This window comes from Bombina bombina, chromosome 6 (genome assembly GCF_027579735.1).
Source record: "Bombina bombina isolate aBomBom1 chromosome 6, aBomBom1.pri, whole genome shotgun sequence".
NCBI classification, from domain to species: Eukaryota; Metazoa; Chordata; class Amphibia; order Anura; family Bombinatoridae; genus Bombina; species Bombina bombina.
In genome coordinates, this window is record NC_069504.1 from 858,978,234 (window position 1) to 858,991,999 (window position 13,766).

At 40.4% G+C, this 13,766-nt stretch overlaps 1 protein-coding gene across 1 annotated transcript in view; it reads left to right on the plus strand.

The window, feature by feature from the left end:
- The first annotated feature begins 8,742 nt into the window (after positions 1–8,742).
- LOC128664683 (extracellular calcium-sensing receptor-like) overlaps positions 8,743–13,766 on the plus strand; it is a 90,339-nt gene continuing 85,315 nt past the window's right edge. Inside the window, exons 1-3 of the mRNA XM_053719492.1 lie at positions 8,743–8,783; positions 9,761–10,085; positions 11,635–12,459. Coding sequence (XP_053575467.1) covers positions 8,743–8,783; positions 9,761–10,085; positions 11,635–12,459 — 1,191 coding nt within the window. The remainder of the gene's footprint in view (positions 8,784–9,760; positions 10,086–11,634; positions 12,460–13,766) is intronic.

Below are 13,766 nucleotides of genomic sequence, written 5' to 3' on the forward strand. Positions count from 1 at the left end.
TGTCTCTTTAAGGGGTTGATCCCAATCTTGCACTTTTTTTCGGCAAGAAATGATTCCTGAACCTTAGCCTGTATTATCAGATAAGTTTATCCAGTGATCACAATTGTAAAATGGTTCTGGCATTAATAACCCTGAATCTCGCAAATTTTACCTCCCTAAAACAACGCAACAATGTTATCTTTATAATTAAAAACACAAGTGCACGGGTTGAAGGAAATGCAAAATTTTGGGGGTACACAAAAAACAGAAAGACTAACAGGCCCATTTATCAAGCTCCGTACGGAGCTTGAAGGGCCGTGTTTCTGGCGAGTCTTCAGACTCGCCAGAAACACAACTTATGAAGCAGCGGTCTAAAGACCGCTGCTTCATAACCCTGTCCGCCTACTCTGAGCAGGCGGACAGGAATCGCCGGAAATCAACCCGATCGAATACGATCGGGTTGATTGACAGCTCCCGGCTGGCGGCCGATTGGCCGCGAGTCAGCAGGGGGCGGCGTTGCACCAGCAGCTCTTGTGAGCTGCTGGTGCAATGTTAAATGCGGAGAGCGTATTGCTCTCCGCATTTAGCGAGGTCTTGCGGTCTTTGTGTGCCCCAAAGAAGTCTATGAGGTAAAAGATTTATCCTGACAGCAATATCCAAGCTCCAGATGTATATTTTATTGAATTTTCCAATAAATCCTCTGGTTAGTTTTCTCAACACAAGGACAGGGCTAGCATCTGTTTCTCACACATGCCAATGCCATGAAACAGCAGCACACATGGCTAATTAAGCAACACAATATCTATGAATAATTTGTCAGTTACTCATCAAATTTTCTCTCAGTGGATTAAATGGTCTCACCGGAGTAAAGAAACACAATGTCCAAACATGATCATATTGATACACATCTTATAAGATCTCTGTGACAGATACACACTGCTGGCTAATTCACTGTCTGTCCCTATGGCATTTAAACTAAATGAACCCTTATGGGACTCAAGAAACTGTATTTATAGGAGTATTACATTGTAATGCCATTATTTATCAATAGCTGGACTTACAGAGCAATGAGGTAAGGAACATTACTAGTTTCATCTCTTTTTTTGAGTTATTCTAAAACTGCTTGCAACAAACACGTACACGTTATTGTCAATGGTGGAAATGGCTATCAAGTGATCTGGGAACAGAGAACATTATGCTAAGCTTTTTAGTGAATACTGATCTGTCTTTCAAAGTTAGAAAGTTTAATATTGTTACCCGATATAAGGCATGATCATCATTTTATCCCACAAAACAACTACAATCCACCTGCAATGTCTTGTTATCCAATAATAAATATAGAACTCATTAAAATTGTTGTGCAGTCCTTTTGGAGGCTTTGGACATTCAATTGCAGCCCATTGAGGGAAAGTGATTGATAACCACTGATTTTCATGCATTTGTCTGTCTCAAACACAGGGTCGGCTCCAGAACAAATTAAATGGGGGGGCATTTTTTTTTCATGAGGGGACATGCGTTTACAAAGCATGTATGAGAGTCAAAATAAGAGCAGACCTACATGTTCTGCAGGAAAGTGTAGCTTCTGGGTGGCTTATCCCCCACTATTAACATTTGGAGAATAGGCATCGATAGAAGCCGGTAGCCATTTATAGACATATTTATATGATACAATCATATTCTTATCATGGTCTATTGTTTAAGAAAATGAGTAACTCAGATTGTTAGGTAAAATTAATATGGTTAAAGATAAGTCTAAATAATCACTAATTAACTTCCAATTCCAAATAAGAGGTTAAGACACGGAGCTCCTTGCAGATGCATGATGCAACCTCACAGTTCAGCAGCTAACTCCGCCCCCAGCATGCAGCATTACATAACAATTCATTATTTTATTTATTATTTTTAAAGCGTATGATCATATCAATTTTTTTGGGGGGCACAGCATTCCATTTGGGTGGGCATTGCCCCCCAATGCCCCCCCTTGGAGCCAACCCTGCTCAAACATACATATTTATTTGTGCTTTTTATAATTTTTATATCCCTCTAGTCTTGATTATACAAAAACATAAAATGTACTCTAAGAAGTCTTGTCGGTACAGCGAGGACCTGTATTTTTTTTTACAAAGGCAAATTTTATATTGAAAAATGTTTATGTTGCTATGTAGTGGTCTTATGTAAAACAGAGACTCAGAGGCCAATTTATCAAGCTCCGAATGGAGCTTTAAGGGCCGTGTTTCTGGCAAGTCTTCAGACTCGCCAGAAACAGCAGTTATGAAGCAGCGGTCTAAAGACCGCTGCTCCATAACCCTGTCCACCTGCTCTGAGCAGGCGGACAGACATCGCCGCAATTGATTGACACCTCCCTGCTGGTGGCCGATTGGCCGCGAGTCAGCAGGGGGGCGGCGTTGCACCAGCAGCTTTTGTGAGCTGCTGGTGTAATGCTGAATACGGAGAGCTACGGTATTGCTCTCCGCATTCAGCGATGTCTGTCGGACCTGATCCGCACTGTCGGATCAGGTCTGACAGACATATGATAAATAGGCCTCTCATACTTTACAATACAAGGTCTAAAAAAAATCCTAAAGTTTTTGTGTGATTTCTTTCCATGCCATCAAGGTTTTGAATATAAGGCCCTTGGTCTGACAGACAGATAGACTGACAGATAAATATAATAAAATATCCGCTGTTTAACTGTACCAAATATACCTCTGATTTCAGGCTGGTAACTTTTTCTCCAACATAGGTGTGTCCGGTCCACGGCGTCATCCTTACTTGTGGGATATTCTCTTCCCCAACAGGAAATGGCAAAGAGCCCAGCAAAGCTGGTCACATGATCCCTCCTAGGCTCCGCCTACCCCAGTCATTCTCTTTGCCGTTGTACAGGCAACATCTCCACGGAGATGGCTTAGAGTTTTTTAGTGTTTAACTGTAGTTTTTATTATTCAATCAAGAGTTTGTTATTTTGAAATAGTGCTGGTATGTACTATTTACTCAGAAACAGAAAAGAGATGAAGATTTCTGTTTGTATGAGGAAAATGATTTTAGCAACCGTAACTAAAATCCATGGCTGTTCCACACAGGACTGTTGAGAGCAATTAACTTCAGTTGGGGGAACAGTATGCAGTCTCTTGCTGCTTGAGGTATGACACATTCTAACAAGACGATGTAATGCTGGAAGCTGTCATTTTCCCTATGGGATCCGGTAAGCCATGTTTATTACGATCGTAAATAAGGGCTTCACAAGGGCTTATTAAGACTGTAGACTTTTCTGGGCTAAATCGATTCATTATTAACACATATTTAGCCTTGGGGAATCATTTTATCTGGGTATTTTGATATAAGAATATCGGCAGGCACTGTATTAGACACCTTATTCCTTAGGGGCTTTCCCAAAGCATAAGCAGAGCCTCATTTTCGCGCCGGTGTGGCGCACTTGTTTTTGAGAGGCATGGCATGCAGTCGCATGTGAGAGGAGCTCTGATACTTAGAAAAGACTTTCTGAAGGCGTCATTTGGTATCGTATTCCCCTTTGGGCTTGGTTGGGTCTCAGCAAAGCAGATACCAGGGACTGTAAAGGGGTTAAAGTTTAAAACGGCTCCGGTTCCGTTATTTTAAGGGTTAAAGCTTCCAAATTTGGTGTGCAATACTTTTAAGGCTTTAAGACACTGTGGTGAAAATTTGGTGAATTTTGCACAATTCCTTCATGTTTTTTCGCAATTGCAGTAATAAAGTGTGTTCAGTTTAAAATTTAAAGTGACAGTAACGGTTTTATTTTAAAACGTTTTTGTACTTTGTTATCAAGTTTATGCCTGTTTAACATGTCTGAACTACCAGATAGACTGTGTTCTGAATGTGGGGAAGCCAGAATTCCTATTCATTTAAATAAATGTGATTTATGTGATAATGACAATGATGCCCAAGATGATTCCTCAAGTGAGGGGAGTAAGCATGGTACTGCATCATTCCCTCCTTCGTCTACACGAGTCTTGCCCACTCAGGAGGCCCCTAGTACATCTAGCGCGCCAATACTCCTTACTATGCAACAATTAACGGCTGTAATGGATAATTCTGTCAAAAACATTTTAGCCCAAATGAACACTTGTCAGCGTAAGCGCGGCTGCTCTGTTTTAGATACTGAAGAGCATGGCAACGCTGATACTAATATCTCTGAAGGGCCCCTAACCCAGTCTGATGGGGCCAGGGAGGTTTTGTCTGAGGGAGAAATTACTGATTCAGGGAACATTTCTCAACAGGCTGAACCTGATGTGATTGCATTTAAATTTAAGTTGGAACATCTCCGCATTCTGCTTAAGGAGGTATTATCCACTCTGGATGATTGTGACAAGTTGGTCATCCCAGAGAAACTATGTAAAATGGACAAGTTCCTAGAGGTGCCGGGGCTCCCAGAAGCTTTTCCTATACCCAAGCGGGTGGCGGACATTGTTAATAAAGAATGGGAAAGGCCCGGTATTCCTTTCGTCCCTCCCCCCATATTTAAAAAATTGTTTCCTATGGTCGACCCCAGAAAGGACTTATGGCAGACAGTCCCCAAGGTCGAGGGAGCGGTTTCCACTTTAAACAAACGCACCACTATACCCATAGAGGATAGTTGTGCTTTCAAAGATCCTATGGATAAAAAATTAGAAGGTTTGCTTAAAAAGATGTTTGTTCAGCAGGGTTACCTTCTACAACCAATTTCATGCATTGTCCCTGTCGCTACAGCCGCATGTTTCTGGTTCGATGAGCTGATAAAGGCGGTCGATAGTGATTCTCCTCCTTATGAGGAGATTATGGACAGAATCAATGCTCTCAAATTGGCTAATTCTTTCACCCTAGACGCCACTTTGCAATTGGCTAGGTTAGCGGCTAAGAATTCTGGGTTTGCTATTGTGGCGCGCAGAGCGCTTTGGTTGAAATCTTGGTCGGCTGATGCGTCTTCCAAGAACAAGCTACTTAACATTCCTTTCAAGGGGAAAACGCTGTTTGGCCCTGACTTGAAAGAGATTATCTCTGATATCACTGGGGGTAAGGGCCACGCCCTTCCTCAGGATCGGCCTTTCAAGGCAAAAAATAAACCTAATTTTCGTCCCTTTCGTAGAAACGGACCAGCCCAAGGTGCTACGTCCTCTAAGCAAGAGGGTAATACTTCTCAAGCCAAGCCAGCTTGGAGACCAATGCAAGGCTGGAACAAGGGAAAGCAGGCCAAGAAACCTGCCACTGCTACCAAGACTGCATGAAATGTTGGCCCCCGATCCGGGACCGGATCTGGTGGGGGGCAGACTCTCTCTCTTCGCTCAGGCTTGGGCAAGAGATGTTCTGGATCCTTGGGCGCTAGAAATAGTCTCCCAAGGTTATCTTCTGGAATTCAAGGGACTTCCCCCAAGGGGGAGGTTCCACAGGTCTCAGTTGTCTTCAGACCACATAAAAAGACAGGCATTCTTACATTGTGTAGAAGACCTGTTAAAAATGGGAGTGATTCATCCTGTTCCATTAAGAGAACAAGGGATGGGGTTCTACTCCAATCTGTTCATAGTTCCCAAAAAAGAGGGAACGTTCAGACCAATCTTAGATCTCAAGATCTTAAACAAGTTTCTCAAGGTTCCATCGTTCAAGATGGAAACCATTCGAACTATTCTTCCTTCCATCCAGGAAGGTCAATTCATGACCACGGTGGATTTAAAGGATGCGTATCTACATATTCCTATCCACAAGGAACATCATCGGTTCCTAAGGTTCGCATTCCTGGACAAGCATTACCAGTTCGTGGCGCTTCCTTTCGGATTAGCCACTGCTCCAAGGATTTTCACAAAGGTACTAGGGTCCCTTCTAGCTGTGCTAAGACCAAGGGGCATTGCTGTAGTACCTTACTTGGACGACATTCTGATTCAAGCGTCGTCCCTTCCTCAAGCAAAGGCTCACACGGACATCGTCCTGGCCTTTCTCAGATCTCACGGATGGAAAGTGAACGTGGAAAAGAGTTCTCTATCTCCGTCAACAAGGGTTCCCTTCTTGGGAACAATAATAGACTCATTAGAAATGAGGATATTTCTGACAGAGGCCAGAAAAACAAAGCTTCTAGACTCTTGTCGGATACTTCATTCCGTTCCTCTTCCTTCCATAGCTCAGTGCATGGAAGTGATCGGGTTGATGGTAGCGGCAATGGACATAGTTCCTTTTGCGCGCATTCATCTAAGACCATTACAACTGTGCATGCTCAGTCAGTGGAATGGGGATTATACAGACTTGTCTCCGAAGATACAAGTAAATCAGAGGACCAGAGACTCACTCCGTTGGTGGCTGTCCCTGGACAACCTGTCACAAGGGATGACATTCCGCAGACCAGAGTGGGTCATTGTCACGACCGACGCCAGTCTGATGGGCTGGGGCGCGGTCTGGGGATCCCTGAAAGCTCAGGGTCTTTGGTCTCGGGAAGAATCTCTTCTACCGATAAATATTCTGGAACTGAGAGCGATATTCAATGCTCTCAAGGCTTGGCCTCAGCTAGCGAGGGCCAAGTTCATACGGTTTCAATCAGACAACATGACAACTGTTGCGTACATCAACCATCAGGGGGGAACAAGGAGTTCCCTAGCGATGGAAGAAGTGACCAAAATCATTCTATGGGCGGAGTCTCACTCCTGCCACCTGTCCGCTATCCACATCCCAGGAGTGGAAAATTGGGAAGCGGATTTTCTGAGTCGTCAGACATTGCATCCGGGGGAGTGGGAACTCCATCCGGAAATCTTTGCCCAAGTCACTCAGCTGTGGGGCATTCCAGACATGGATCTGATGGCCTCTCGTCAGAACTTCAAAGTTCCTTGCTACGGGTCCAGATCCAGGGATCCCAAGGCGGCTCTAGTGGATGCACTAGTAGCACCTTGGACCTTCAAACTAGCTTATGTGTTCCCGCCGTTTCCTCTCATCCCCAGGCTGGTAGCCAGGATCAATCAGGAGAGGGCGTCGGTGATCTTGATAGCTCCTGCGTGGCCACGCAGGACTTGGTATGCAGATCTGGTGAATATGTCATCGGCTCCACCTTGGAAGCTACCTTTGAGACGAGACCTTCTTGTTCAGGGTCCGTTCGAACATCCGAACCTGGTTTCACTCCAGCTGACTGCTTGGAGATTGAACGCTTGATCTTATCGAAGCGAGGGTTCTCAGATTCTGTTATCGATACTCTTGTTCAGGCCAGAAAGCCTGTAACTAGAAAGATTTACCACAAAATTTGGAAAAAATATATCTGTTGGTGTGAATCTAAAGGATTCCCTTGGGACAAGGTTAAGATTCCTAAGATTCTATCCTTCCTTCAAGAAGGATTGGAAAAAGGATTATCTGCAAGTTCCCTGAAGGGACAGATTTCTGCCTTGTCTGTGTTACTTCACAAAAAGCTGGCAGCTGTGCCAGATGTTCAAGCCTTTGTTCAGGCTCTGGTTAGAATTAAGCCTGTTTACAAACCTTTGACTCCTCCTTGGAGTCTCAATTTAGTTCTTTCAGTTCTTCAGGGGGTTCCGTTTGAACCCTTACATTCCGTTGATATTAAGTTATTATCTTGGAAAGTTTTGTTTTTAGTTGCAATTTCTTCTGCTAGAAGAGTTTCAGAATTATCTGCTCTGCAGTGTTCTCCTCCTTATCTGGTGTTCCATGCAGATAAGGTGGTTTTACGTACTAAACCTGGGTTTCTTCCTAAAGTTGTTTCTAACAAAAACATTAACCAGGAGATTATCGTACCTTCTCTGTGTCCGAAACCAGTTTCAAAGAAGGAACGTTTGTTGCACAATTTGGATGTTGTTCGCGCTCTAAAATTCTATTTAGATGCTACAAAGGATTTTAGACAAACATCTTCCTTGTTTGTTGTTTATTCCGGTAAAAGGAGAGGTCAAAAAGCAACTTCTACCTCTCTCTCCTTTTGGATTAAAAGCATCATCAGATTGGCTTACGAGACTGCCGGACGGCAGCCTCCCGAAAGAATCACAGCTCATTCCACTAGGGCTGTGGCTTCCACATGGGCCTTCAAGAACGAGGCTTCTGTTGATCAGATATGTAGGGCAGCGACTTGGTCTTCACTGCACACTTTTACCAAATTTTACAAGTTTGATACTTTTGCTTCTTCTGAGGCTATTTTTGGGAGAAAGGTTTTGCAAACCGTGGTGCCTTCCATTTAGGTGACCTGATTTGCTCCCTCCCTTCATCCGTGTCCTAAAGCTTTGGTATTGGTTCCCACAAGTAAGGATGACGCCGTGGACCGGACACACCTATGTTGGAGAAAACAGAATTTATGTTTACCTGATAAATTACTTTCTCCAACGGTGTGTCCGGTCCACGGCCCGCCCTGGTTTTTTTAATCAGGTCTGATAATTTATTTTCTTTAACTACAGTCACCACGGTACCATATGGTTTCTCCTATGCAAATATTCCTCCTTAACGTTGGTCGAATGACTGGGGTAGGCGGAGCCTAGGAGGGATCATGTGACCAGCTTTGCTGGGCTCTTTGCCATTTCCTGTTGGGGAAGAGAATATCCCACAAGTAAGGATGACGCCGTGGACCGGACACACCGTTGGAGAAAGTAATTTATCAGGTAAACATAAATTCTGTTTTTATACAAGACTCTCTGGCACATCATTTTGTATTACCTTGTTCCAGTTTCTTATTCCAGTGGACGTAGTTGCAATTTGGATCGCTCAGATCTGATAGGAATTTTCCAAGATGGAGACATTTTGGTTGGGGCTGTGTTACCTCTTCACATAGACAGAATATATCCAAACATGTCATACAAAGAGAAACCTGGAAATGTTATTTGTAAAATGTAAGTATCATTTTTATATCTTTCCAGTACAAAGATTTTTGCTTTCATGAATATTTCATTAGGTTATATAGCATCTTATATTTTTTTCTCTAACAACTAAAAATACAGTCTTGTTACCGTCACTATGTCTCGCCTTTGTGCTGCTGTAGAATCCAAGGATCCCGGCACTCAAACGACCACAGACATAGTAAAACAAAGAGCTTTATTTCCACAATTAAAAATCAAAAGGGGCACAACACTGCACCATAAAAGCAATAGTGCCCAGTGATCAAGTGCCCCAGGGGCATGAAATGCATCTGGTGTGGAGGGTCTAGGCTCTCTCACTTTGTCTTGGCTATTGCTTTTATGGTGCAGTGCCCTTTTTGCTTTTTTAATTGTGGTAATAAAGCTCTTTGTTTCACTCAGTCTGCGGTCTTTTGAGTGCCGGGATCCTTAGAGGCCTATTTATGAAAAGTCTGTCGGACCTGATCCGACAGTGTGGATCAGGTCTGACAGACGGCCGCCAGCAGGGGGGTGTCGTACTTGATCGGGTTGAATTCCGGCGATTCCTGTCCGCCTCATCAGAGCAGGCAGACAGGTTTATGGAGCAGCAGTCTTTAGGATGCTGCTTCATAACTGCTGTTTCTGGCGAGTCCATTCGGAGCTTGATAGATAGGCCCCTTAGATTCTATTGATGTTTTACGTTCCCTGAGCACCTTACTGAACCGGAAGTCGTCACTGGATGCTGTATCCGCACCTGAGTGTCAGCACGAAGAGATGCCACGGTCAAGAACAAGCAAGAGAATCCTACCTGTTTGCTGTTGTTTGCTCTGCTGTACTTTCATCAGTTTTTACACTCTATAATTTATCATATTTCTAAATGTCTTGTTAGATGTCTAGAATGTCATTCTGTTACAGTATTTATTGCACCTGTCAATCATATTGTGTCTCTCTGTTTTTAAAAATATGCAATAAGATTGATATGTTCTCCTCAATAGGTTTCCTGTAGAGAATTACTTACAACTACATTCCATGAGGTTTGCCATAGAGGAGATTAACAATAATCCAGAATTACTCCCCAATACAACACTGGGCTTCAAGATTTATGATTCTTGTGCTTTGCTGCAAACAGAGTTGGAGGGAACTCTTTGGATGGTAACTGGGCAGAATAAAGCTGTAGCCAATTTCCAGTGCCAAGAAAAAGAACAAATGGCTGCCATTATTGGACACTCTATCTCCACTTACTCTATTCTAATGGCCCATATCCTGGGACTAGCAAGATACACACATGTAAGGGAGATCAAACTAGAAATCTGGATCACTGTCTGAGTTTTCAAACTCATATTATGGAAAAGTATTTATATTGATGAACAATGTATTCACCATAAAAGTAAATGACAATTATGTCAATATTCAGGTCTAAGTAACCTTTTTGTAGAACTTGCTAGATGTTTGCATTTGTATCTGTGATTGTTTATAAACTTTTCTTAGAAGTTAGTAATTTAAACCTAGTAAGTGGTGAAATAATTTTTTTTGCTGCTACTTTATATTAACAACCAAAAAGACTGTAATCTATATGTAAGATTATTTATTCTTTATATAAATTCTATGATTTACCAGCTCATCTTTTATTTATATTTATTACCAAAATTAGAAATAAAATAACCATATCACCTCATTAGGATATATATTGTTCCATCTACACAAGTATAAACGTTCTACCTTTAAAAAACAAACAAACAAAAAAAAAAACTAAAGCTTGTGAGCCTTATTAGTATTGTAGTGAACTTGCAGAGTGAATGTACCATTTACTGATATACAATATACTCTTACTCAGACATTCTCAAACTTGGCCCTCCAGAGGTTTTGGAACTATATTTCCCATGATACTCAGCCAGCTGATATGTTGGCTGAACATCATGGGAAATGTAGTTCCAAAACCTCTAGAGGGCCAAGTGTGAGGATGTCTGCTCTTACTTATCTGTTTCACAATTTGATTGGTTCAAATGCACCAAGAATTTAGTATCTATTCTAGATATTTTAAAAGTTCTTGAAATTTAAATAAAAAGGGTAAAACAGACCTCCATTATTACAACAAATAAAGAGACTTTACAAATTACTAAGGATTATGGGTCAGATTACAAGTGCAGCTGTATTTAACCCATTAACTATGCTAAAAAGGAAGCTTTTTGCACACGTATGGTAGTCCTCGTATTACAAGTTGATGAGCATAAAAAGCCAAACTTAGATTATCACGATAACGTATTCCCCCATAGGATTAGATGGAGCAAAAAAAGTGAAAAAAAAAACTTTACACCCTACTCGTGTGAAAACCTGATCATGCAAAATGTAAATATTATTTCACATTCCAATGTTCTTCACACAGCAGAATATGTTCTTATGTTTTTACACAAATATATATATATATATAACTATATATATATATATATATATATATATATATATATATATATATATATATATATATATATATATATATATATATATATATATATATTGTATATGATTATATATAGGTATATATATATGTAGACATACATAGGAATATATATATATATAATTAAATGCTTATATATAAAAATATATATTAATTCGACCCACTAATAACCTAAATTGTATTTTTACCCATTACATAAATATTGGTTTATTAGCAACGTATTTGCTCTATATAATGGGTAATAATTTTAAAAATCGTAAATAATTAAGGTAAAAATATTTGAACTTTCACATTGTCTTATATATAAGGTTATAGATTGTGTGATGTTCAATTTCCAGAATGGACAATTGTCCTCATTTGTAATAAACATTTATAATTTAAGTTGTTAAAACATTTCAATTTTCTTCACAACAGATAAGCCACTTCTCAACCAGTTCTCTGTTAAGTGATCGGACACAGTTTAAATCTTTTTTCAGGACTGTTCCCAGTGACAGTTTCCAGTCCCAAGGGCTGGCCCAATTGGTGCTGCATTTTGGATGGACTTGGGTTGGACTTGTTGCTGTTGATAATGATTATGGTCAACAAGGTATTCAGGTCATCAGACGGGAGATCCAAAAATCTGGTGCTTGCGTGGCTTTTACAGAGTACATTCAGAGCAGTCGGCCTGATTATAACACCCCATATATTGTTAATGTTATTAAAGAATCAACTGCTAAGGCTGTAGTTGTTTTTTCTACCGACCTTAGCTTGATGCCCCTTTTTGATGAGATTTTGAAACAGAATGTTACTGGGAGGATATGGATAGCTAGTGAAGCTTGGGCATCTTCTGCATATTTGTATGCAGAAAAATACTCTAGAATCCTTGTAGGAACCATAGGTTTTGCATTCCACAGTGAGACAATGCCAGGTTTCTATGAATTTATTGGGCAAATTCAGCCATATGACTTACCAGGAGAGGCATGGACAAAAATGTTCTTAGAAGAAACTGTCGGATGTGCCCTTTTCAATTTTAAAAATTACCCATTACTTTGGGACAGGCCAAAAAAAAATTGCACAGATGTGGCAGTAAACTTTCAGAGTATATTGAGAAATTCACCCAACATAAGAATTTCATATAACTTATACAGTGCTGTGTATGTTATAGCCAAAGCATTGCATGACCTGAGTCTTTGCAAAATAGGAAAAGGACCATTTTCTAATAACAGCTGTTCGAGCCTATGGGATTTCAAACCATGGCAGGTAAAATGCAGTTATAATTTAAAAGAGTCGTATGTAAGGTTAAGTTGCAATAAGAACATGGTTACATGTTATTATTGAAAGGTTATTTTTTTTGATAATCAAATTAGGATTAGAAAAGATGTATCATCAAGATGTATTTCTTTAGATAAGCATGTATTTAGATGAGTTTTTCTAAAATGTTTTCAGTTCTATTGCTGTTATATTGTGATACTATGGAAAATGGGATATACACAATTTTTAATGCAGTTAAGAACCAAAAACCCAATAAGTCTGTTGATATTTCCTATAAAGTGTAAGCTTAATTAGTTCTAAGGCTAAATTTATGCTTACCCCAGGCATTCTTGAATTCCCCACTGTGTTTGTCTTCGCTACCTCTAATTGCTGTTTATTCCATGAATCAACCAACCTCTTTGTGAAGAAGTTCTTTGGGATATTACCCCTGAACTTACTATCCTTCAACTTGAGATCATCAGCCTTCAGTCTCAGCTTTATTAAGTTCCTTGACATGCTAGAATTTTATACTACATCTTTCACCTCTCTCTTCTAAGCTATAAATATTTGTGTGTATATGTGCACTAAAGGATATAGTTCAAGAGATACTTTGTCTGGTAATTTCCTCTTTGTAGAAAAACCTTCAAAGAAGAAGAAAAACTGGAAATGGTAAAGTTAATAATCACATTTATATTCTTATGTACATAGAGCTGTACTCATATCCTATTGAGCTTATAACTTAGCTCTCAATTATAATCACTCAAGCATAGCCTCCATTCACAGGCTCAAAGGCATATGCATATGGAGCCACTATAAATCATCCTTTTCTTACACAGGCACAGCAACCAAATAAATGATAAATACAATATTTAGTAGTAAAAAGGACAAATCGTCACTAGGGTGTTTGGCATGCAGCATACATACAACTTCTTCACATGCAATACAAGACGCCATTTCCCAGCATGAGTAAAACCATTACTAGCAGTTTAAACTTTTGGCTCCACCCTCCTGGTGATATATGTCCGTAACATCCAACGTACATTTCAACGTATAGGCTTTATCAAGGATTCTTGACTAAGCCTATCTGGTGAAGCGTAGAGTGTGTATTAAAAAGAATCAACCCCTTGAAAATAATCACATTTGTTGCTTTGCAGCCTGAAATAAGAACAGACACAATTACTCAGTGCAACTTATAACATCCAAGTGAAAGACATAAACCAACATGTCAGACAAAAATTAAGACAGTTCAAAAACAGAATCACTGAGGGCTCGTTTGCATTAAAAATGGAGTTGTAAGCTACCGAAGCAGCCAACAG